At 44.5% G+C, this 24290-nt stretch overlaps 1 protein-coding gene across 1 annotated transcript in view; it reads right to left on the bottom strand.

Moving 5' to 3' along the window:
• The window catches only part of LOC121271974 (neogenin-like), a 190671-nt gene that overhangs the window by 57055 nt on the left and 109326 nt on the right, over nt 1-24290 (bottom strand). Inside the window, exons 5-7 of the mRNA XM_041178235.1 lie at nt 12412-12548; nt 3424-3578; nt 1636-1756 (exon numbers count right to left, since the gene is read on the bottom strand). Of these exons, the coding sequence (XP_041034169.1) occupies nt 1636-1756; nt 3424-3578; nt 12412-12548 (413 nt within the window). The remainder of the gene's footprint in view (nt 1-1635; nt 1757-3423; nt 3579-12411; nt 12549-24290) is intronic.

The raw sequence follows: 24290 nt of genomic DNA, 5'->3' as shown, positions 1-24290 counted from the left end.
AGAATTTTTTGAGGGAGTAACAAGGAAGATTGAAGAGGGTAATGGAGTGGATGTTATCGGAGTGAATGTTAGTAAGTCATTTGACAAGGTCCCACATGGCAGACTGTCAGGAAAGTGAGATCTCATGGGGCACAGGAGAAGGTGGCAGGTTGGTTCTAAAATTGGCTGTGACTGAAAACAAAGAGTAATGGTTGGTGGATGTTTTTGCAAATGGAAAACAGTATCCAATGGTGCTCCACAGGGCCCAGTGTTGGCACCCTTGCTGTTTGTTATGTATATTAATGATTTAGACTCACGTGGGAGGCATGACTGGGAAATTTGCAGATGACACAAAAATTGGCGGTGTGGTTGATAAGGAAGAGGTTAACTGTCGACTCCAGAACAATATCAATTGGTTTGGTTGAGTGGGCAGAGAAATGGCAATTGGGATTCAATCCAGAGAAGTGTGAGGTAATGCATTTGGGGAGGGCAAACGAAGCAAGGGAATATTCAATAATTGGAGGATATTGAGAGGGGTTGAGGAAGTGATAGACTTTGGAGTGTATTTCCACAGGTCCTCGAAGGTGGCAGGACAGGTGGACAAGGTGATCAGGAAAGCAAATGGAATGCTTTCCTTTATTGGGTGAGGTATTAAATACGAAAGCAGGGATATAATGATGGAACTGTATAAAATGCTTGTTCGGCCACAGCTGGAATTGCATGTAGAATTCTGGTCACATTACAGGAAGGATATAACTGCTCTGGAGAGAGTGTAGAAGAGATTTACAAAAATATTGCTAGGGTTTGAAAATTGCAGCTATGAGGAGAGATTGGATAGGCCAGGGTTGTTTCCTTAGAACAGAGGAGGCTGAGGGGTGACTTAATTCAAATGTACAAAATTATGAGGGGCCTGGATAGGGTAGACAGTAAAGACTTGTTTCCCCTAACTGAGGGGTCAATTACTAGGGGGCACAGATTTAAGATGATTGGTAGAAGGATTAGAGGGGACATGAGGAAAAACACTTTTTCACCCAGAGGGTGGTGGGCGTCTGGAATTCACTGCTTAAGTTGGTGGTTGAGGCTGAAACGCTCAACTCATTTAAAAGGTACCTGGATCTGTATCTGAAATGCTGTAACATGCAAGGCTATAGGCCAGGTGCTGGGAAGTGGGGTTAGAACGAGTGGATAGTTTCTTTTGTCCCCTTTTTGGCCGGCGTAGACACAATAGGCTGAAAGGCCTCTTTCTGCACCGTAACTTTTCAATGCTTCTATCAGGAACACGGGGAAAAGTAGTTTGTGCAAACTTTCTCTGGGGCACCAAACGGTCACAGTAGGAAAGAAAGTAGGAAGCAAAAATAACCTTCTTTCAAAAATGGGTCATTTAAGAAAAGATAGTCCTTGATGGTGCAGTATCTGTAAAAAGTGCTGCAGTCAGTAGCCTCTCCACATATTGCATACTGAAAACATGTACAAGCTGTTCTTAGCCCAGAGCAAGCAGAGCTGTTGCTGAAAGCAGTATTTTCCCATCTGCCTCACTGCTTCTGCCACCTGTTTCCTATTTACTCTGACTGCCAAGTCCTGAGATCTGACAGTGTTCTGTGGGCTCCCCTTCCTTGGCAGCACCTGTCATGTACGTCTGTGCTGCTTCTCACTTACCATGCTCCAGGATGATGAGCTGGGCACTGGCCCGTTCATTCCCTACATCGTTCTCTGCCACACACTGGTACAGACCTTCGTCAGATTTCACCAGACCAAGAACCTGCAGGTTCCGCTCATTCTGAAACAAACAGCAAAGAGCAATGCTTAAACATTACCTGCCACAGATTTATCAAGCTGGGGAATTTCTAACCTTTAGCACCTAATACTCTTCTGAGACTAAGGATTAGGCACATTATTGGGGTAGAAACAGAGGGGAGCTTATTACCTTGAGCAATGTAGATGGCTTGCGACGTTTGATACCAACACTGCGGCGAACAGTAAATATTTCATTCTTCAAAGAGCTTATATGCTGCATGACTACAATAGTCAATACGAGTCCTGCCAATTGGAGTCCTAATATTCTCAATGATCAGAGAGCAGAAAGAAAACTGCCAGAGTCACCAAAAATTCAAGGGATTCAACTCCATTGAAAGAAGATATCAGGAGAGTTAGAAACCCAAAGTTTCTTATCAAACTCATACAGCAAACACCAGGCTTTCCACCAACTGGACTTCATCAAAGTGGTGAGCTCGCAAGCCACGCAGATCAGAACTTCACAGGCTTGTTTCCCACGTTATGCTAAGCTCAGGACAGGAGTGGTGTGTAACAACTGGCCTCAGTGCTCCTATGCTGAGGAGAAAGGTGAGGGAGCAGGGAAAGCAGGCAGGGTCCCTGGTCTTGTTCGCTGTTTGGTGACCCCTGAGAAACTGCATTTGTGTCTACAGCAGATGAGCAAAGGATCAGGCGCTCAGCAGTCAAATAGCCCACTAAAACACACTGTCTATCCTCACAGTGCCTTTGGGGGAGGAGATGAGAAAACTAGAAATAACACACAAATCCAAAGGTAGTAATACACGTGTTATTTGTGCTTTTATGGGATGAACATCACTGAAGGTATAGAGATTTGGCCAAAAAGGTTATCTGATACAAAACCAATTTAGAATATAGGGTACGTGGGCTTTGCTGAAGGAGAGGTGTCAGAGCTGGTCCTGTGCACTAAGTACAGGAACAATGCAAAATTCAAGTGCTGTTGCACACACTGAACCCAAGAACTACAGATCAAGAAATCAGCATTAACCATAGAGGCCCAGCCACATAGCCAGCCAGACTCAATCCGCTAGCAGATCAGAGTCCTACTTCACAATCACTTGCCAAGAATCCAAGGGAGATATCACATTATTGCTCTTAGAGGAGGGGCAGCAGGTATGGCTGTCCAGCAGAACAGTCTATGGGGTATTTATACAACTCATTATAAATGCTCCTCACATTCCAACACAGTTAGAAACATACTGCCTCCTCTTCCACCAATACTAACATAGTTAACATCTGTAGGAGTCCATAGAAGACACAAGGAAAGGCTGTAAATATTGTCAACCAGGAAGTCTTCATTTAGGGAGCTTACTCTGTGGATGTTGTGCTTGTCCTAATGTTGTAGAAGTTAAAACCATCACAAGCATTTTGGACACATTTTATAACAAATATTGGCAGGAAGTTAAAGCCTTGTGAATTTTTATTGTTATGTTGACTGTGGTGAAAATGTAACTTTCTGAGCTTCACACAGGGCCAAATCTCTGCCAGCCTTTCACTGAACAGCATAGGATGTAACAGAGTAAATGGAAGTGTGGTCAGAAATCATGAGCACTATCAGGAAGGGGATTATTGGGAATCCAATATAGGGTGAGGAATGCAATATGTCCACAGGAGACGCTGGTGGGAGAGAGGGACATAATCCAATAATTTACTTACAACAATCTTGAAATAATCACTGGGGATCACCATGTCTCCATTCTTTATCCATTTCACGGTTGGCATTGGTGTCCCTGTCACTTCGCATTCAAACACAATGTCCATGGATTCATGAGCATAAATGTTGACTGGACGTTTCAGGAACAGAGGGGGAACTGTAAAAGAATGGAATGGTAAACACACCGCCCCAGCCACAAACATTTCATCATAGCGAAGGCAGGACAACAGGCTGTGGGCCTGGGATTCACTGGGATTTCAGTAAAGTGTGTGAGAGATGTTCAACTTATACCCCCTTGGACTCAGCCGTACAACTACAGGTTACATTGTCGCAAACTTGGATTGTGCTTGATGAGCGCTCTGAGCTGTGTGACACAGATGAAATACTGATGGTTAGTATATCATCGCTGCTAGCAGGGGGAGCAATTTAAGGTGATGGATTAAGACAATCACACATGGAATGTGTCACACATTAAAGTGTGTTGACTTCAGGCTGATTTTGTTCCCAAGGAGTATTGGTATTCAGCTAAATAAACTGGAAGAAGTCTACACTTACATCTGTCGCAAGCAAGCCTAGTCACTAGAGACTGGAAACTGGCACTACACAAAAAAATCATAGCAAGAATTAAACAAGTCCTTTGAAAAATAAGCCTTTCAAATAAACCCCCTCTAGGATTCGAAAGGTGGAATTTAATGCAGGTGATGGGGGTTCACCACTGCCAGCTGCAGTGCCGATGAGAGCCCTGCATTGCCTTCTTTGGGGAGGACCTGGCAGTTAGGTACTTAAGTGGCATGCAGCCAGGATCAAGGACCCTGGGGCAGATATCCCTACCCCCAAAGCTGCAGGACAATCAGAGGCCAGCAGTTCCTCACTGCCGTCAGCACTACCAGAAGCGGTGGTACCTGCTGGCAATGTACCCGCTAAAGGTCCAGGATCAGCGAGGGCCCTGGCCAGAGGTGAGTGAAGGCAAATTGGTGATTGCTGGGGGTGGGGGAGGAGCAATCAGAGGCAAGGGAAAGGAGTGACTCTCAGGGGGCACCCCTTCCCAATGCCAGCTCCCTCGATCATGCAATGACTGCCTAAAAATGAGGGGTTTCCATCCTCCCACCCTGGGAGCCCGCAAGCAACCCCAACATGATTTGGTTTTCAGGTTCCCTATGTGGTGACTGCCCTGTCTGGCACTGGTTAAAGATCAGCAGTGGCAGGATGAGACCCTTAAGTGGGCATTATTTGCCCACTTAAGGACCTCAATTGGCAGGGGGGGAGGAAGGCCATCCACGAACCTTCCTGTACGGACTTAATCGGGATCGGGATGGCAAGGCGTCAGATTCCTCACCTGGCACCCTCCTGCCCGATTATATGCCCCTTGCCTCCAAACTCACCTCAGAGGTGGGCATTAAATTCTGCCATGAATTTCAGGATTAATATTTAGACAAATACACTTTTACAGACTGTAAGGAGAGACTGTGGAATGTACAAAACTATCAGGCAAAGAATGCTGGCAACAAGTGGCAGAAATCAGCATTAAATGGGGTGTAAGGAACAACTTCAAATCAGTTCTGTCGAAGGGTCATGAGGACTCGAAAGGTCAACTCTTTTCTTCACCGCCGATGCTGCCAGACCTGCTGAGTTTTTCCAGGTAATTCTGTTTTTGTAAGGAACAACACCTTGACTTCCATTTGTTTAACAATCAGAACAGCCCTCCAGGCTGACTAGAGGAGACAAGATCACCAGAAACATTTAAGGAACAATCAAATGGGGGAGCTATTTATATGGGGTTTTCTGGATGTATTTTTTTTATTCGCTCTTGGGATGTGGATGTCGCTGGCAAGGCCAGTATTTGTTGCCCACCCCTTATAGCCCTTGAACTGAGTGGATTGCTAGACTATTTCATAGAGCAGTTATGTGGGTTGCTGTGGGTCTGGAGTCACATGTAGGCCAGACCAGGTAAGGACGGCAGATTTCCTCCACTAAAGGACAAAAGTGAACCAGTTGGATTCTTATGGCAATCGATGATAGTTTCACGGTCACCATTAGGAGACTAACTTTCAATTCCTGATTTATTAATTCAATTCAAATTCAAAGTGCTGCCGTAGTGAGATTTGAACCTGTCTCTGGGTTACTAGCCCATGGACGTTACCATTATGCCACCATCTTCCCTGCATGAGCCAAGGGCAGCTGAATGGCCTTCCTCATCCATAATTATCTTCTAATCTTATTACTCATACTGAACACTTTCATTTTATTATCACGTTAATAAAGGATTTGTTTATCAACGCCTGTAGAATCAGTTTCAGGTCAAGACACCATTTGGTATCTATAATAGATGAAGGATAAAGGACCGACTCCATGGTTTAATCTTTCATTTAAAAGTCTATTGATGACCATGAAATCATTGTTGATTGTCATAAAAACCCATCTGGTTCACTAATATCCTTTAGGGAAGGAAATCTGCCATTCTTACCTGGTCTGGCCTACACATGACTCCAGACCCACAGCAAAGTGGTTGACTCTTAAATGCCTTCTGAAAATGGCCCAACAAGCCACTCAGCCGTATCACAATCGCGAGAAAGACTAAGGGAATGAAACCAGACGGACCACCCGACATCGACCTAGGTACCGGAAACAACATGGCAAACTCAGCCTGTCAACCCTGCAAAGTCCTCCTTTCTAACATATGGGGCTTGTGCCAAAATTGGGAGATCTGTCTCGTGGACTAGTCAAGCAACAGCCTGACATAGTCACCCTGACAGAAAAATATCTTACAGATAATGTCCCAGACACCACCATCACTATCCTTGGGTATGTCCTGTCCCACCAACAGGACAGACCCAGCAGAGGTGACAGCACAGTGGTATACGGTCGGGAGGGAGTTGTCCTAGGAGTCCAAAACATCGACTCCAGACTCCAAGAAGTCTCATGGTATCAGACTAAACATGGACAAGGAAACCTTCTGCTGATTACCACATTCCAGCTCCTCCCCCCCAAGTCAACTGATGAATCAGTGCTCCTCCATGTTGAACACCATTTGGAGGAAGCACTGAGGGTGGCAAAGGTGTAGAATGTACTCTGGGTAGGGGCTTCATGTCCATCACCAAGCCTAGCTCGGTAGTACCACTATTGACCGAGTTAGCCAAGTCCTAAAGGACATAACTGCTAGACTGGGTCTGCGGCAGGTGGTGAAGAAAAGAGGGAAGAACATGCTTGAACTCACCCTCATCAACCAGCCTGCCACAGATACATCTGTCCACGAAAGATCTGTCGGAGTGACCACTGTACAGTCCTTGTGGAGACCAAGTCCCATCTTCCACTGTTTGGCACGCAAGTAGTCCTATGTTGTAGCTTTACCAGGTTGACACTTCATTCTTAGGTATGCTTGGTGCTGTTCCTAGCACGCTCTCCTGCACTCTTCACTGAACCAGGGTTAATCCCTTGGCTTGGTGGTAATAGTAGAGTGGGGAATATGCCTGACCATAAGGTTACAGATTGTGGTTGATTATAATTCTGCTGCTGCTGATGGCCCACAGCACCTCATGAATGCCCAGTCTTGAGTTGCTAGATCTGTTCGAAACCTATCTCATTTAGCAAAGTGTTAATGCCACACAAAACGATGGAGGATATCCTCAATTTACACTCACCTTCGGACCCTCCAAAGCTTGTCCACCATCTACAAGCATAAGTCAGGAGTGTGAGGGAATACTCTCCACTTGCTTGAATGTGTGCAGCTCCCACAACACTCAAGAAGCTTGACACCATCCAGGGTAAAGCAGCCCCGCTTGATTGGCACCCCATCCACAAACATTCACTCCTCCCACCATTGCTGCACAGTGACAACAGTGTGTTCCATCTACAAGATACACTGCAGGAACTCACCAAGGCTCCTTAGACAGCACCTTCCAAACCCAGGACCACTACCATCTAGAAGGACAAGGGCAGCAGATGGGAACATCACCATCTGGAACTTCCCCTCCAAGTCATTCACCGGCCTGACTTGGAAATATATCACCGCTCCTTCACTTTGCTGGGTCAAAATCCTGGAACTCCCTCCCTAACAGCACTGTGGGTATACCCACACCACATGGGCTGCGGCGGTTCAAGAAGGCAGCTCACCCACCTTCTCAAGGGCAACAAGGGATGGGCAATAAATGCCGGCCTAGCCAGTGACACCCACATCCATGAATGAATAAAAAACATTAGACTCAATTGCAGCTTAATGACTGGCACAGCCTGTTGCTATAGCTACTAATTACCCATCATTTATATAAAATCATTAGTGTTTGAGACAGCTGCAATGGGTAAATTGCAAATCTTGTCAAATGCATTTGTGTGGAGGGAACTCCTATGGTCCAGAGCACCTGGCCTGAAACCACAGTGGGATTGTTAGCTGGTTGATGGAATGGGTCACTTTAGACTTTACAGTGTTCATTTACTTGAACAATTTGTCAAGATGCTCAGATCATTATTTGGTCCTTACACAAATGGGGCCTGTTAGGGCAGGGAGAGGGGTAGTGAAGCAAGGACCACCTTCACACCTGTGCCCACGTTGGGGAGTGAGTGTGCCTGCCCCACACAAAAGCTGAAAGTAGTGCTGCTATGGATTCACGTAGGGACGTGGAGCTGATTCAAATATTACATTGTCGTAAACGTTCATTTTTAAAATTGATAACAGCCTCCTCTGTAGAGATTTCTTTCCCTTTAGCCCAGGAAAGCTGCTAATAACTAGACTGTGCATCATATTCCAAACTGCTGACAAATTGAAGAGGTGTCACCAGGTGATTACATGTCAGAAACATTGAGCACTTGTGTCCAAAAGGCCAGATTATGAAATTGCCAGCAATTTCAGTGAAGTGAGCCACAGGCACACTCCAGATGAATTCAATCAGCCTCCACATCACACATGTAGAAAATACTCAGGGCACTCAGGTATGAGAATCCATTCTTTGAAATGTATCTTTCTCAGGGAGCACAAGAGGTCGAATGGACAAAGGTTGGAAATGTGACTAAAATTGTTACACATCACGACAGCCTGAATACCTTAAGACAGAGATGAGGAGAACATTTTTGTCTCAGAGGATCATGAGTCTTTGGAACTCTCTTCTTCAAAAGGCAGTGGAAGCAGAGTCTTTCAATATTTTTAAGGCAGAGCTAGACAGATTCTTGATAAGCAAGGGGGTGAAACGTTATCGGAGTAGGCGGGAATGTGGAGTTGAGGTTATAATCAGATCAGCCATGATCTTATTGAATGGCAGAGCAGGCTCGAGGGACCGAGTGGCTCACTCCTGCTCCTAATTCGTAAGTTTATATGGATACTTCATTTTATTCTTACAAAGAGACATGGGAGAGAATCAGAAACAAACCACGTTATTTACTGATCTGCTCTCCTCCTTTCTGAGGGAAATGCTAGTCACACAGTGTCACATTAATATCTGTAAAAGCGTTGGTTTAAATTTTAATGCCGAGATTGATCTGGAACCCTCGGGCTGAATTTTACGTGGTGCCGTGGCTGTAGACCCCCCAACCTTCCGCAGCGGCTAAACAGACACCGGGGAGGAGAGAAGCTCACCCATAAACCGATGGCTGCCCTGCAGCAATTTAACACTGGGAGTATCTTTAATCACTTTAAGCAAGACATCCACCTCTTTCTCAGGAGGAAGTCGAACTCTGAAGTTTCAGTAGCACCACTGGCAGCAGTGGCCATTGCTGAGACTACAGGCAGTCCCCAACGCTGAGTAGGCTGGGTGTGCAGGGTCAAGGGTCTCAGCCGGGGGGGGGGGTGTTGGGGGCGGGTGTTGGGGGCCAAGTTCAAGAGGCTAGGAAGAGGGTTAAAGATGGGGATGACATGAGGTTGGTGGGGTTGGGGGGAGGTACTGGGGGACCGAGATCAAGAGGCTAGGAGGAGGAGGGTTGGGCGAGAGGCAGGGGAATGACATGGTGGGGATGCCTCTGATGAGCTCTGCCAGGCTTCCTGCATAACGTGGGGCTCATCCTGCTGCGAGCAAAATACTGGAGGTGGCAGGATGAACTGGCTACTTAAGGGCCTCAATAGCCCTAAGGACCGGCAGGCCATCCGAATGCTCCCCTGCAACACCTGAAATTTCAGACAAGTCGGGAGTACATGGGTAGCTGGCAGGAAGACCATTCGCTGGATCATTCCTGCCTTCAAACCTGGCGGCAGGCAGTGTAAAATCCATCCCCTAAAGGACTTTTCTATGAAAGGCTCGTCATTTAATTCTTGCTCAGATTTCTTTGTGCAATATCAGTTTTCAGTCTCTGGCGACCAGGCCTCACAGTTGTGTGCATAGCTCTCCCTCAGATTATTTAGCCAATGACCATCATGTTATGAAAGTCAAACTTACCTTAACATTGAGAGAGGAGGTTGGGAACTTCAACTCCCGACCAACCTCAGACTTTCAGTGCGAAAACCCAGGTCAGGTAACCAGGCGTGGAGAGCCATTGAGAAGAGTCCCAGACAGGAGACAGGGAGAGGGGACAGGGAGAGGGGACAGGGAGAGGTCCCAAATGACGAGTCCCAGAGGGGGGACAGGGACAGGAAAAGGTCCCAGCTCAATTAAAAACAGAGGAGCGGAGAAACAGGCTTCAAACAGGAAAAGGACTGCAGGGAGCAGACTTTAAGTGACGGAGGCATCCAAAGGTTGGTGACTCTGTGCTGCGGGCCATTGGGGCAGCAGGGCTCTGCTTGGCCTGGCCGAAGAACAGAAGTTGTGCTTGTGTGTTGGTGTTTGAGTGTATGCTCGGAAATCCAGGGGAACAGAGTCTTGGGAGACGAGGTTGAAACACGGCAAGGTGGGCCGCTGTTGATGCCATCCAAGTTGGAGTGACATTTGGAGAAAATTCCCAGGTTAGATCTTCAAAGGTGAAGACTGGAATTCCTCATGAGAGAGATAGATTTTCAGTGAGATTGACTGATTCGAAGTGTGACTGATGTCTGGGTGAGTTGTTGAGAAATCACTGGATTCTGTCTTGGTCTCATCTACCATTTATTGTGTAGTGTGGTATGTTCGGCCACAAGTTGCCTGTTAATTTACATGTACCTCATATTTACCCTAAATGTTGGAGTAGAGGATAGATATTGTCAATTGTTTTATCATTCTGGCCTTGTATAGCAACATTTATTTGTTTGTTCAAAACCCGTGGAATCTTGTGGCTTTCTTCACCAAACAAGTGTCTTAAATTTCAAACTTTGTCTACTTTAAACAAAACATTGTTGGTCCCTAACCAGTTCTTAGCAACAATGTGGGGATCTGGCCAAGGATCATAACAATACTCAATGAGCAAAAATCAGCTTGAAGACAACACACTAATGTGTGACACTTCCATTTTTGATGGTCTTAATTCATCACCTTAAATTGCTCCCACGACTAGCAGCAGTGATAAAATAACCTTCAGTATCTCATCTCACTGTCACACAGTTCAGAGTGCTCATAAAACACAATCCAAGTTTGGGAGATGGAACCTGCAGTTATATTGCTGAGTTCAAGTGGGAGTAGAAGAGTGAGGGGTGACTTGATTGAAGTATATAAGATCCTGAACAGTATCACAAGGTGGACGTGGAAAGGATGTTTCCCCTTGTGGGTGAGTCTAGAAGTAGGGGGCACTGTTTTAAAATTAGGGGTCGCCCTTTCAGGACAGAGATGAGGTGAATTTTTTTCTCTCAGAGGGTTGTGCGATTTTGGAACTCTCTGCCTCAGGAGCTGGTGGAGGGGGGGTCACTGAATATTTTTAAGGCGGAGGTAGATTCTTATTAGGCAAAGGAATCAAAGGTTAGGGGGGTAGATGGGAATGTGGAATTCAAAACATAATCAGATCAGCCATGATTTTATTGAATGGCAGAGCAGGTTTGAGGAGGCAAATGGCTACTTCTGCTCCTATCACGTACGTTCATTTTTGAAAATATCACGACCTTTACTGTTAGACCCAGGATCACTCACAGGTACTTTACTGAAGGACCATTTCCAATGAGTCCCTGGGCACTGTAACCAGGCAAATCAGCCATTCCAGACATGAGATACGAGCTGGTTTCTGCCCATAACCGATGCCCATTTTCTAGTTGGGATTGGGGCATTGAACAGCAATCAGGACTCAGAACTCTAGCTGATTTCCCTCCCCTAGCCTGAGGGACCATAAGGCTCAAACAGTTGTTCCAACTGTGATTAAATCACTAAGCAAAGGTCAAGATGGGAGATGGGATCCAGGGACGCATGAAAGGAAATGGGAAAACTGTGCACAACCCAATACTGTAACTACCCAGAGACACAGAAAGAGCAAGTCCATCACCTCCAAAAACCCAGAACATGCTAAGTAAGCTGAGGGAGAGCTACACTCACAACTGTCACAAGCAGACTCGATCACTGGAGATTAGAAACTGGCATTGCACAAAAAAAAAATCAGAGCAAAAATTAAACACCAGGTCTTTCCCAGAAACTCCCTCCAGGACTCCAGATTAGCTTCAGGATTTAAATTTAAACAACACTAAGGTGGGGCTGTGCTTCTGGAATGTACAATACTTCTTCTACCAGCAGCATCATCAGAACAAGGGAGGCGCTAATCAGTAAACAAAATTCTTGTTCCTGGTTCCAAGTTCCAAAGTAACTCAATCAGACAAACGGACACAAGCCGGAAAGAGTCTTACCGAATGAGGGAGAAAGGATTGGCAGGCTATGTCTATGGAGATGAAGTAAGGTGGGAAGACGCTCATGGGGAGTATAAACATCAGCTGTGGCCCGTCTCTGTGTAACCCCCTCAGGACACACACAATTAGACTGTCATACCTTCTACTCTGTGCAATCATCCCACAGACCTTAGCTACACACATCGCCCATTCCAATGTCATGTGAATAGGAAGTAGGCTGTGGCCTGATTTTGTGCGAAGGTTTTTCTACATCGCAGGCAAACTACCGAAACTAAGGGTTATTGGGGAAGGCAGCTGAGAGCATCCCCAATACACTCAATTCAACATTCAGTTATCATACCTTGAACACTGAGCTCTGTCTGAGCATGTGCTGTCTCATTCCCAGACTCTGCGATACATTCGTAAATCCCAGCATCATCCTCTGTGACATCACTTATCTGTAGACTACCACTTCCAACCAAAGTGAACTTCTGGAACCTAAAGCATTTAAACAGACACCAGTTTGAACACAACATCAACAGATAACAGAACACATTAGGAAAAATAAACTGAAAACAGCAGGAAGAAATAGAATAATCTTGTTAACTGGTGTAAAATCCTCCCCCACATCCCCATCCCCTGCTGGGTCAAAATCCTAGAATTTCCTCCATAACAGCAATGTATGTGTACATACATCAAACAGACAAAAAGGTGGCTCACCACTACTTCAAGAGTAACTAGAGATGGCAATAAATGCTGACTTTGTCAGCAACACCCAGGTCCCAAAAATTAATTTTAAAAATACAGGCTCCCCTATTCATTCTCTAAATTCTACCCCCACTCTCACATACAAATAACCCCATTAGTTCTTTAAAATTGTTTGAAAACTTATTAATGCTTTGGATTCTCCAGGAATATAATTTTTATTACACTTTGGTCTCCCATACCTTGTCAGATCCCTCCATCACCTTTTCCTTTAGGGCTCACACAGTCAGCAGTTTCACCCCACCATCCACCCTCCCTGATCCCACCCGCAATCACTGCACTGACCAACTCAGCACAGTGGCAGGGTGGCTTACAGACTAAGGCACACAAACCAGAAGGACCTAGGTTACCACCGTCAACACCTCTTTGTCCTTTTGTCTATGACATCTTTTGGCAATCTCCACCTATCACTGACCCTCTATCCAGCTCTACCTGTCCCACCACCACCACCACCAACAACCCCTCCCCCCCCCGCCTCCCCCACCCCCTTAAACCAGCTTATATTTCACCTATCTTCTATTTTTCCTTAGTTCTGTTGAAACGTTAACTGTGTTCCTCACTGCAGATGCTGTCAGACCTGTTGAGTTTTTCCAGGTATTTTTATTTTTGTTTTAGGTTACAGCCTTAGTGAATTCTGCTCCCAGATTGTCACAGGAAGACACATCAAAGTGTTCAGATAATTAATTTGAGAGCGAGGAAAATCTTCCAGCTGTTCCTTGTTTGTTGAACTTTTGTGTATTAATGAGAAACCGCGACTGAGATAAGAAGGAGCTGTTATTGTGGAATGGATTCTTATTACTGAGAAGCGAAAGCTGTCTAGACCCAAACACATCAGCCAACATTCATTTCAGAATGTGGCGTCTCAGGTGAAAATCATACAATCATTGAAATCAAGAGTAATTTAAAAGCATGTTATAATTGAAAGGATAAATAACTTTTCAAGCAGTTTTAAAGAATTAATGGGGTGATTTGTATGTGGAGGTGGGGGTAGAATTTAGAGAATGAATAGGGGAGCCTGTATTTTTAAAATTAATTTTTGGGACCTGGGTGTTGCTGACAAAGTCAGCATTTATTGCCATCTCTAGTTACTCTTGAAGTGGTGGTGAGCCACCTTTTTGTCTGTTTGATGTATGTACACATACATTGCTGTTATGGAGGAAATTCTAGGATTTTGACCCAGCAGGGGATGGGGATGTGGGGGAGGATTTTACACCAGTTAACAAGATTATTGTCTTTATTCCTGTTGTTTTCAGTTTCACAACATCAGTCCGGCAATGGGTTTGAATGCTACAATTAGCCCCAGGGATATAGAAGGAAAAATGAAGTCCTGGTTTGACCATAACATGTAGGAGCAGAAGTAGGCCATTCGACCCATCGAGTCTGCTCTGCCATTCAATGAGATCATGGCTGATCTGATGATTCTCAATTCCACTTTCCTACCTTTTCTCCATAACTCTTGATTCCCTTACTGATTAAAAATTCGTCCATCTCAGCCTTGAATATACTTAACAACCCAGTCTCTACAGCCCTCTGCGATAAAGAATTCCACAGATTCACTGCACTTAGAGAAGAAATTCCTCCTCATCTTTGTTTTAAATGGGCGCCCCTTTACTCTGAGATTATGTCCTCTGGTCCTCGACTCTCCTACAAGGGGAAATAACCTCTCAGCATCCACCCTGTCAAGCCCCCTAAGAATCTTATGTTTAAAAAAGGTTGCCTCTCATTCTTCCAAGCCCCAGTGAGTACAGGCCCAACCTACTCAATCTCTGCTCATAAGAAAATCCCTCCATACTCGAGATCAAGCCAGTGAAGCTTCTCTAGATAGCCTCTAATGCCAGTATATCTTTCCATAAGGGGACCAAAGCTGTTCACAGTACTTTAGATATGGTCTAGCTAGTGTCTTGTACAGTTTTAGCAAGACTTCCCTAATTTTATACTCCATTCCCTTTGAAATAAAGGCCAACATTCCATTTGCCTTCCCTATTACCTGTTGAACCTGTATGTTAGCTTTTTGGGATTCATGCAAGAGGACCCCAAATCCCTCTGTGCTGCAGCTTTCTCCATTTAAATAATATTCAGCTCCTCTATTCTTCCTGCTAAAGTGCATAACCTCACATTTTCCCACATTATATTCCACCTGCCAAGTTTTTGCCCACTCAACCTGTTTATAACCTTCTGTAGACTCTTTGTGTCATCCTCACCATTTATTTTTGTTTCATTCGCAAACTTGCCAATAGCACATTCACTTCCTTCATCCAAGTCATTAATATATCTTGTAAATAATTGTGGCCCCAGCACTGATCCCTGTGGTACTCCACTAGTTACAGGTTGCCATCCTGAAAATGCCCCCCTTATCCCAATTCTCTGTCTTCTTTAATTAGCCAATCCTCTATCCATGCTAATATATTACCCCCAACACCATGGGCTCTTATCATATTAAGTAGCCTTTTGAGCGGTACCTTATCAAACACCTTTTGGAAATCCAAATATATTACATCTACTGGCTCCCCTTTATCTATCCTGCTTGTTTTTTTTTTGTTCATTCACGGGATGTGGGCTTCCCTGGCTGGGCCATCATTTATTGCCCATTCCTAGTTGCCCTTGAGAAGGTAGTGGTGAGTTGCCTTCTTGAACCACTGCAGTCCATGTGGTATAGGGTATACCCACAGTGCTGTTAGGAAGGGAGTTCCAGGAATTTGACCCAGCGACAGTGAAGGAACGGCAATATATTTCCAAGTCAGGATGGTGAATGACTTGAAGGGGAACTTATAGGTTGTGGTGTTCCCATCTATCTGCTGCCCTTGTCCTTTTAGATGGTAGTGGTCGTGGGTTTGGAAGCAGCTGTCTAAGAAGCCTTGGTGAATTCCCGCAGTGCATCTTGTAGATGGAACACACTGTTGCTACTGTGCGTCGGTAGTGGAGGGAATGAATGTTTGTGGATGGGGTGCCAATCAAGCGGGCTGCTTTGTCCTGGACAGTGTCAAGCTTTTTGAGTGTTGTGGGAGCTGCACTCATCCAGGCAAGTGCGGAGTGTTCCATCACACTCCTGACTTGTGCCTTGTAGATGGTGGACTGGCTTTGGGGGGTCAGGTGGTGAGCTACTCATCACAGGATTCCTAGCCTCTGACATTCTCTTGGAGCCACAGTATTTATGTAGCTAGTCCAGTTCAGTTTCTGGTCAATGGTAACTCCCAAGAAATTGATAGTAGGGGGTACAGTGATAGTAATGCCATTGAACGTCAAGTGGTGATGGTTAGATTCTCTCTTGTTGGAGATGGTCATTGCCTGGCACCTGTGTGGCGTGAATGTTACTTGCCACTTGTCAGCCCAAACCTGGATATTGTCCAGGTCTTGCTGCATTTGGACATGGACTGCTTCAGTATCTGAGGAGTTGTGAATGGTACTGAATATTGTGCAATCATTAGCAAAAATCCCCACTTCTGACCTTATGACGGAAGGAAGGTCATTGATGAAGCAGCTGAAGACGGCTGGGTCGAGGACACTACTCTGAGGAACTCCTGCAGTCATGTCCTGGAGCTGAGATGATTAACTTCCAACAACCACAATCATCTTCCTTTGTGCTAGCTATGAATCCAACCAGTGGAGAGTTTTCCCCCTGATTCCCACTGACTCCAGTTTTGCAAGGGCTCCTTGATGTCAGACTTGTTCAAATGCGGTCTTGATGACAAGGGCAGTCACTCTCACCTCACCTCCAGAGTTCAGCTGTTTTGTCCATATTTGAACCAAGGCTATAATGATGTCAGGAGCTGAATGGCCCTGGCAGAACCCAAACTGGGTGTCAGTGCACAGGTTATTGCTAAGCAAGTGCTGCTTGATAGTACTGTTTATGACCCCTTCCATCACTTTATTGATGATGGAGAGTAGACTGATGGGGCGGTAATTGGCTGGGTTGAATTTGTCCTGCATTTTGTGCACAGGACATACCTGGGCAATTTTCCACAAGGCCAGGTAGATGCCAGTGTTGTAGCTGTACTGGAACAGCTTGGCTAGGGGTGTGGCAAGTTCTGGAGAACAAATTTTCAGCGCTATTGCCGGAGTTTTGTCAGGGCCCATAGCCTTTGCACTTTCCAGTGCCTTCAGCAGTTTCTTGGTATCACATGGAGTGAATCGAATTGACTGAAGACTGGCACCTGTGATGCTGGGGGCCTTCGGAGGAGGCCGAGATGGATCATCCACTCGACACTTCTGGCTGAAGATTGTTGCGAATGCTTCAGCCTTATCTTTTGCACTGATGTGTTGATGTGTTGGGCTCCCCCATCATTGAGGATGCGGATATTTATGGAGCCTCCTCTTCCAGTGAGTTGTTTAATTGTCCACCACCATTCACAACTGGATGTGCTGGGCTGCAGAGCTTAGATCTGATCTGTTGCCTGTGGGATCACTTAGCTCTGTCCATCACTTGCTGCTTGTCAGTCACGCAAGAGTCCTCTGTTATAGCTTCACCAGGTTGACACCTCATTCTTAGGTATGTCAGGTGCTGCTCCTGACATGCCCTCCTGCAGTCTTTATTGAACTAGGGTTGATCCCTGGCTTGATGGTAATGGTAGAGTGGGGGATATCCGGGCCATGAGGTTACAGATTGTGTTCGAGTATAATTCTGCTGCTGCTGATGGCTCACTGCGCCTCATGGATGCCAAGTCTTGAGTTGCTACATTTGTTCGAAATCTATCTCATTTAGCCCAGTGGTAGTACTACACAACACGATGGAGGGTATCTTCAATGTGAAGACGAGACTTCAGCTCCACAACAACTGTGCGGTGGTCACTACCGATACTCTCATGGACAGATGCATCTGCAGCAGGCAGGTTGGTGAGGGTGAGGTCAAGTATGTTTTTCCCTCTTGCTGGTTCCCTCACCACCTGCCACAGACCCAGTCTAGCAGCTATGTCCTTTAGGACTCAGCCAACTCAGTCAGTAATGCTGCTACCAAGCCACTCTTGGTGATGGACATTGAAGTTCCCCAGCCAGAGTGCATTCTGCGCCCTTGCCACCCTCAGTGCTTCCTCCCAGTGGTATTTGACATGGAGGAGCACTGATTATCAGCTGAGGGAGGAAGGTACATGGCAATCAGCAGGAGGTTTCCTTGCCCATGTTTGACCTGATGCCATGAGACTCCCAGCGCAACTCTCTCCCGACTGTCTATCACTGTGCCGCCACCTCTGCTGGGTCTGTCCTGTCGGTGGGGCAAGACATACCCAGGGGTGGCGATGGTGGTGTTTGGGATACTATCTGTAAGAAATGATTCCGTGAGGATGACTTTCTCCATGAGACAGCTCTCCTGATTTTGGCACTAGCCCCAGATGTTAGCAAGGTGCACTTTGCAGGGTTTGAGTTTGCAGTTGTCTTTTTTGGTGTCTAGATTGATGCTGGGTGGTCTGTCTGGTTTCATTCCTTTTTTGTGACTTTTTAGCGGTTTGATACAACTGAGTGGCTTGGTAGGCCATTTCAGAAGGCATTTAAGAGTCAACCACATTGTGTGGGTCTGGAGTCACAGTTAGGCCAGACCAGGTAAGGATGACAGATTTCCTTCCCTAAAGGGCATTAGTGAACCAGATGGGTTTTTATAACAATCGACAATGGTTCCATGGACATCATTAGACATTTAATTCTAAATTTTTATTGAATTCAAATTCCATCACCTGCCATGTTGGGATTCGAACCCGGATCCCCAGAGCCACAATACCTCCTCAAGGAATTTTAATAAATTTATCAGGCGTGATTTCCCCTTCATGAAGCCATGTTGACGCTGCTTGATTAGATTATGCATTTCTAAATGCTCTGCTATTACGTCCTTTATAATAGACTCTAACATTTTCCCAATGCCAGATGTTAAGCTAACTGGCCTATAGTTACCTGTTTTTTGTCTCCTTCCCTTTTTGAATAAGGGTATTCCATTGGCAGTTTTCCCATCCTCTGGGGCTTTCCCAGAATCTAAGGATTCTTAGAAGATGTACTACCAGTGCACCCACTATCTCTGTAGCTACTTACTTTAATATTCTAGAATGCAACCCATCAGGTCCAGGGGACTTATCGGCCTTTAGCCCCATTAGTTTTCCTGGTACTTTTTCTCTAGTGATAGTTATTGTATTTACTTCCTCCCCCCTGTTTTGCCCTTTGATTATTTAGTATTTTTGGAAGGCGATGAGTGTCTTCCACCATGAAGACTGAAGCAAAGTATTTATTCAACTTTTCTGCCATTTCCTGGTTCCCCATTATTATTTCCCCAGCCTCATTCTCTAAGGGGCCTATGTTCACTTTGGCCTCTCTCTCCCTTTTTACATATTTAAAGAAGCTCTTACTGTCCGTTTTTATATTACTTGCTAGTTTACCCTCAAAGTTTATTTTCTCCCTCTTTATTTTTTTGGTCATCTTTTGTTAGTTTTTAAAACTTTCCCAATCCTCTGGTTTGCCACTAATCTTTGCCACATTGTATGCATTTTCTTTCAACTTGATACTGTCCTTAACTTCCTTGGTTAACCATGGTTGGTTTATCCCTTTCCTAGAATCCTTCTTCCTCACTGGGATATATATTTGGTGCAAGTCATGAATTATTTTCTTAAATGTCTGCCATTGTTCATCAACCGTCTTTTCTGTTAAACTCCTTCCCCAGTCCACTCCAGTCAACTCTGTCCTCATTCCTTTGTAATTACTCTTATTTAAGTTCAGCACAGTTGTTTCCGGCCCAAGTTTCTCACCCTCAAACTGAATGCTAAATTCTACCATGTTATTGGTCACTGTTTCCTAGGAGATCTTTTACTCTGAGATCATTTATTAAGCCTGCCTCATTACACATTACCAGATCCAAAATAGCCTGATCCCTGGTTGGATCAACAACATATTGTTCTAGGTAACTGTCCTGAATACACTCTATGAATTCTTGCTTGTGGCTACCTCTCCCAATTTGATTTTCCCAATTTACACGAAGATTAAAGTCACCCATAATTAATGTACTGCATTTTTTACATGTTCTCATCATTTCCTGATTTATTCTCAGTCCTATAGTATAGCAACTGTTAAGGGGCCTATAGACTACTCCTACCAGTGTCTTCTTCCCTTTTTATTTCTTACCTCCACCCACATGGATTCTACATCTTTCGATCCAAGATCATTTCTTGCTATCGTACTTATTCCATCTCCCACTAACAAAGCTACCCCACCACCCTTTCCTTCCTGCCTGTCCTTTCAAAAAGTCACATGCCCCTGAACATTTAGTTCCCAGCTTTGATCTCCTTGTAATCATGTCTCCATAATGGCTATAAGATCATGCCCATTAACCACTATTTGTGCCATTAATTCATTTATTTTGTTCCAAATACTGCGTGTATTTAAGTAAAGAGCCATTAATTTTGCCTTTTTACCATTTTTCCCCCCTTTGACCCTATTTGCTGTTTTTTTAAATGTTTGTACACTCTGTCCCTTCCTGTCACATTCTGGTTCTCCTGTCTGACCATTGTCCAGTGATTCCTATTGGCATGAGTGAATGTTGGATGAGGAGAGAATTGGTCTGTGATGCCTCTAAAGTAAAGAGGCTGGTTACTGGGGATTCTGAATCAAATGAAACTTGCAAGATTGAAATCAATAAACCTTTCGTTACCTAAAAGCATCAAGGGAGATGGACTGCGGCGGTTCAAGAAGGCAGCTCACTACCACCTTCCCAATGACAATTAGGGATGGGTAATAAATGCTGGCCAAGCCTGTGTCACCCACATCGCATGAATGAACAAAATGGAGCTGAGGTACAGATCAACATTAAGTCCCCTTTTGTTAGGCAAGGGCATTCAAGATCACAGAAATTAAGATGGGTAGATGGAATTAAGATACAGGTCAGTCATCTTCTAACTGAATGGCAGTTGAGACTCAAGGTATTCCAATGTCTAGACGCACACAGACAGGTCACAAATCACAGGGTCTCCACTCAACAGTCAGCACTTTCAAGTGAGAAAGGAAAAGGAAATCACCCAAAATGAGAAATATATCTGAGTTGTTTTGTTAAGACAGTGCTCCATCCCTTAAATAACTTGTTTCTGATATAAAATCTTAGATATATATCCAGATACTGTGTCTCAAATCCGGCTATCCAAAAACCGAAGATGTCCAAAAACCAGACATTTTTATAAGCTGCCATGCATGAATTTTAATTCTTATTAAATGAGTAAAATAACTTACCAGCTTGTTCAGCTAGGTTTTGAATTGGCGCGGGGGAGCATTGGACTAGTGATCAGCTTCACACACCAGCCTTTTCCTACACTCCAAGCAAACCTAGACCCCACCCGACCCAGCTCAGCCCAATCTGCATGATTCAAAACCCGGCAAGATCCAAAATCCGGCTTGACTCTGTCCCAAAGTGGCTGATTTGAAGACACTGTACCTGTATATAGATGGTGTGCACTGTACCTGTATATAGATACACTGTACCTGTATATAGATGTACACTGTATACTGTAGCTGTATATAGATACAGTACCTGTATATAGATACACTGTACCTGTATATAGATGGTGTGCACTGTACCTGTATATAGATACACTGTACCTGTATATAGATGTACTGTATACTGTACCTGTATATAGATACAGTACCTGTATATAGATACACTGTACACTGTACCTGTATATAGATGTACACTGTATACTATACCTGTATATAGATACAGTACCTGTATATAGATACACTGTACACTGTACCTGTATATAGATGGTGCACTGTACCTGTTTATAGATACAGTACCTGTATATAGATACACTGTACATTGTACCTGTATATAGATGTACACTGTATACTGTACCTGTATATAGCTACAGTACCTGTATATAGAAACACTGTACACTGTACCTGTATATAGATGGTGTGCATTGTACCTGTATATAGATACAGTACCTGTATATGGATACACTGTACACTGTACCTGTATATAGATGTACATTGTATACTGTACCTATATATAGATACAGTACCTGTATATAGTTACACTGTACACTGTACCTGTATATAGATACAGTACCTGTATATAGATACACTGTACACTACCTGTATATAGATGTACACTGTATACTGTACCTGTATATAGATACAGTACCTGTACATAAATACACTGTACACTGTACCTGTATATAGACACACTGTACACTGTACCTGTATACAGATGGTGTGCAACAACTAAGAGGATGGTCTGGATAATTAGAAGATTTTTTTTCTTAAAGGAAGGATCACACAAGTGAGGTTGAAGCACATTGCTAGCCAACATTCCTGTGCATAATATTAAGTGGCTGGCAAGTAACAAACTGCTGGGTTTAAGGTGGATTTTTAAAAAATTCAACCGCAGTTTTAAAGCCCTGACCGGCTGCATTTCAGAAGAGAACCTGCAATTAAATTTCACCCAAATGGTTTGCAGATACAGAGAGGCAGCTATTACATTAAAGATTGTTGGAATTAAGCACAAATTAATAAGATGTGGGCTTGTTTTTGGAGCCTAGTCCTGTGGTTTCTGTTTGAACTTGATTCTCTCTAGGGCCACCTCGCTCAAGGCCTCTTCAGTACGGAGACTGCCCGAGCCCAACACGAGCTGAAATATTCACAAATTTGGCTGTTTTTGGTCCCATTATGTAACCATCTCAACACCACTACACTGCGGGAAATGGCATGGAAAGTCAGAACATAGTGTGGATTAGTGGAGGACACCAGCCATAAAGGAACAGCGAAGGGGAGTGTGGGATGCCAAAAAGCTGGGAATCATTACCTGTACAAAGAGTCAAGCAACGATGTTACTGGGACTTCCCAAGAGGTTGAGAGCAACAAATTAACATACTGAAGGAGAGAGAGGCAGCTTGATGGGCTACAGCTTGGAACCAGAGAACCTCTCATATGGACACAGGTTTACACATCCCTTCACAATCAATTCCACATACATTGGGTCAATTTTAACTCATGCAAGTGGGTGGGTTTTGAATAGGTTGAAATCTCACCCATAATAACTTGAGCAAGGACAGGACACACACACACGCACGCACACACGCACGCACGCACACACAAGGAGATACAATCATCCCCACAGGCTGCAGCCACGACGCACAGAATAGACGAGGGGTGTTTGAATGAGGTCAGAACCCAGGAAGATTAGTTTGAGTGGCTGGAAATAAGAGTTCTGGCCATAATCATCACTATGTTTGGAAGAACTGTCTATAGATTAGATTACTATACAGGTGAATAGTCACTTTTGCTATCAGCTCCTGACAATACTTTAAGGGGAATTCAAACAGATTTGGCCCATTTTACATTAATTACTTATTTTCTCAGTCTTATAAATGCTCAGGGTATAGAGCTTATGTATTCTACAAGAGTCTGAGAGCTGCCTCTCCCTGCATGATGTGTTTTAACACTGTGCGTCCTTCACACTAAGTCACTGATACAAATGTGCAGCCAGCAGTAACAGTCTGAATGGACAGTAATCTGCAGTCACCATCTCTGAGTACCTAAGATGTTTGTAGCTCCATGTGATTACCTCTCAGCCCAGTAGAATTTATTGAATTACATGCACATCCAACGGAATGCAGCCATAAATCAGTCCTTTTTTAAAAAAAGTTTATCTGAGATTCCTGCTGTTTCCACAATTTCCAGTAACACCTAAAAGCAGCTGAAGGAAAGTCCCTGACAATTCGCACCCAGCCCCAGGCACAGCTTTGACTGTTACACTCACTTCCCTGTCTGTGTCCATTATCTCAGCCTACAGGCCACATGGGAAAAATACACTCAAAAAACAAACCTCAGGCCATTCTCTCAGATCACAGCAGTCCTCTTCTGTCCCCAACCTCCATAGTCCTATATATACTCCCTTCTCTGCCAACATTTGCTGATTTCTATGTTGAAGGGCCATTGTATGCTGGGACTCTCCAGTACCTTACCCCTTCACTGTCGTGCCTGCCTAGACAGTGTGTACCGGCAGGCTTCAACCTTTGGCACATGACAGCTAAATCCACTCATATCCTCAGCATTTAACTTAGAGGGGAAGTGAAAATTCTAATAAGAAAAGCAAGGAGAGAGCATGAAAAGAGACTGGCAACGAACATAAAAGGGAATCCCAGGGTCTTCTATCAGCATGTAAATAATAAAAGGGTGGTAAAAGAAAGAGTAGGTCCAGTTAGGGATAAAAAAAAGGGGACTTGCATTTGGAGGCAGGAGAAATAGCGGAGGTATTAAATGAGTACTTTGCATCTGTCTTTACAAGGGAAGAAGATGCTACTCAGGCTGAGGTGAGAGAGGAGGTAACTGGTACGCAAGAAGAATTTACGAAAGAGAAGGAGATGGTGTTAGAAAGGCTCTCTTTACTTAAAATTGATAAGGCACTAGGACCGGATGAGACGCATCCAAGAGTACTGAGGGAAGTGACAGTGGAAATTGTAGAGGCACTAGTGATAATCTTCCTTAGGCACAGCGGAGGTGCCAGAGGACTGGAGGATT

This window comes from Carcharodon carcharias, chromosome 32 (genome assembly GCF_017639515.1).
Source record: "Carcharodon carcharias isolate sCarCar2 chromosome 32, sCarCar2.pri, whole genome shotgun sequence".
Lineage (NCBI taxonomy): Eukaryota > Metazoa > Chordata > Chondrichthyes > Lamniformes > Lamnidae > Carcharodon > Carcharodon carcharias.
Note: the sequence above shows the minus strand (reverse complement) of the source record. Positions and strands in the feature narration are given on the sequence as shown.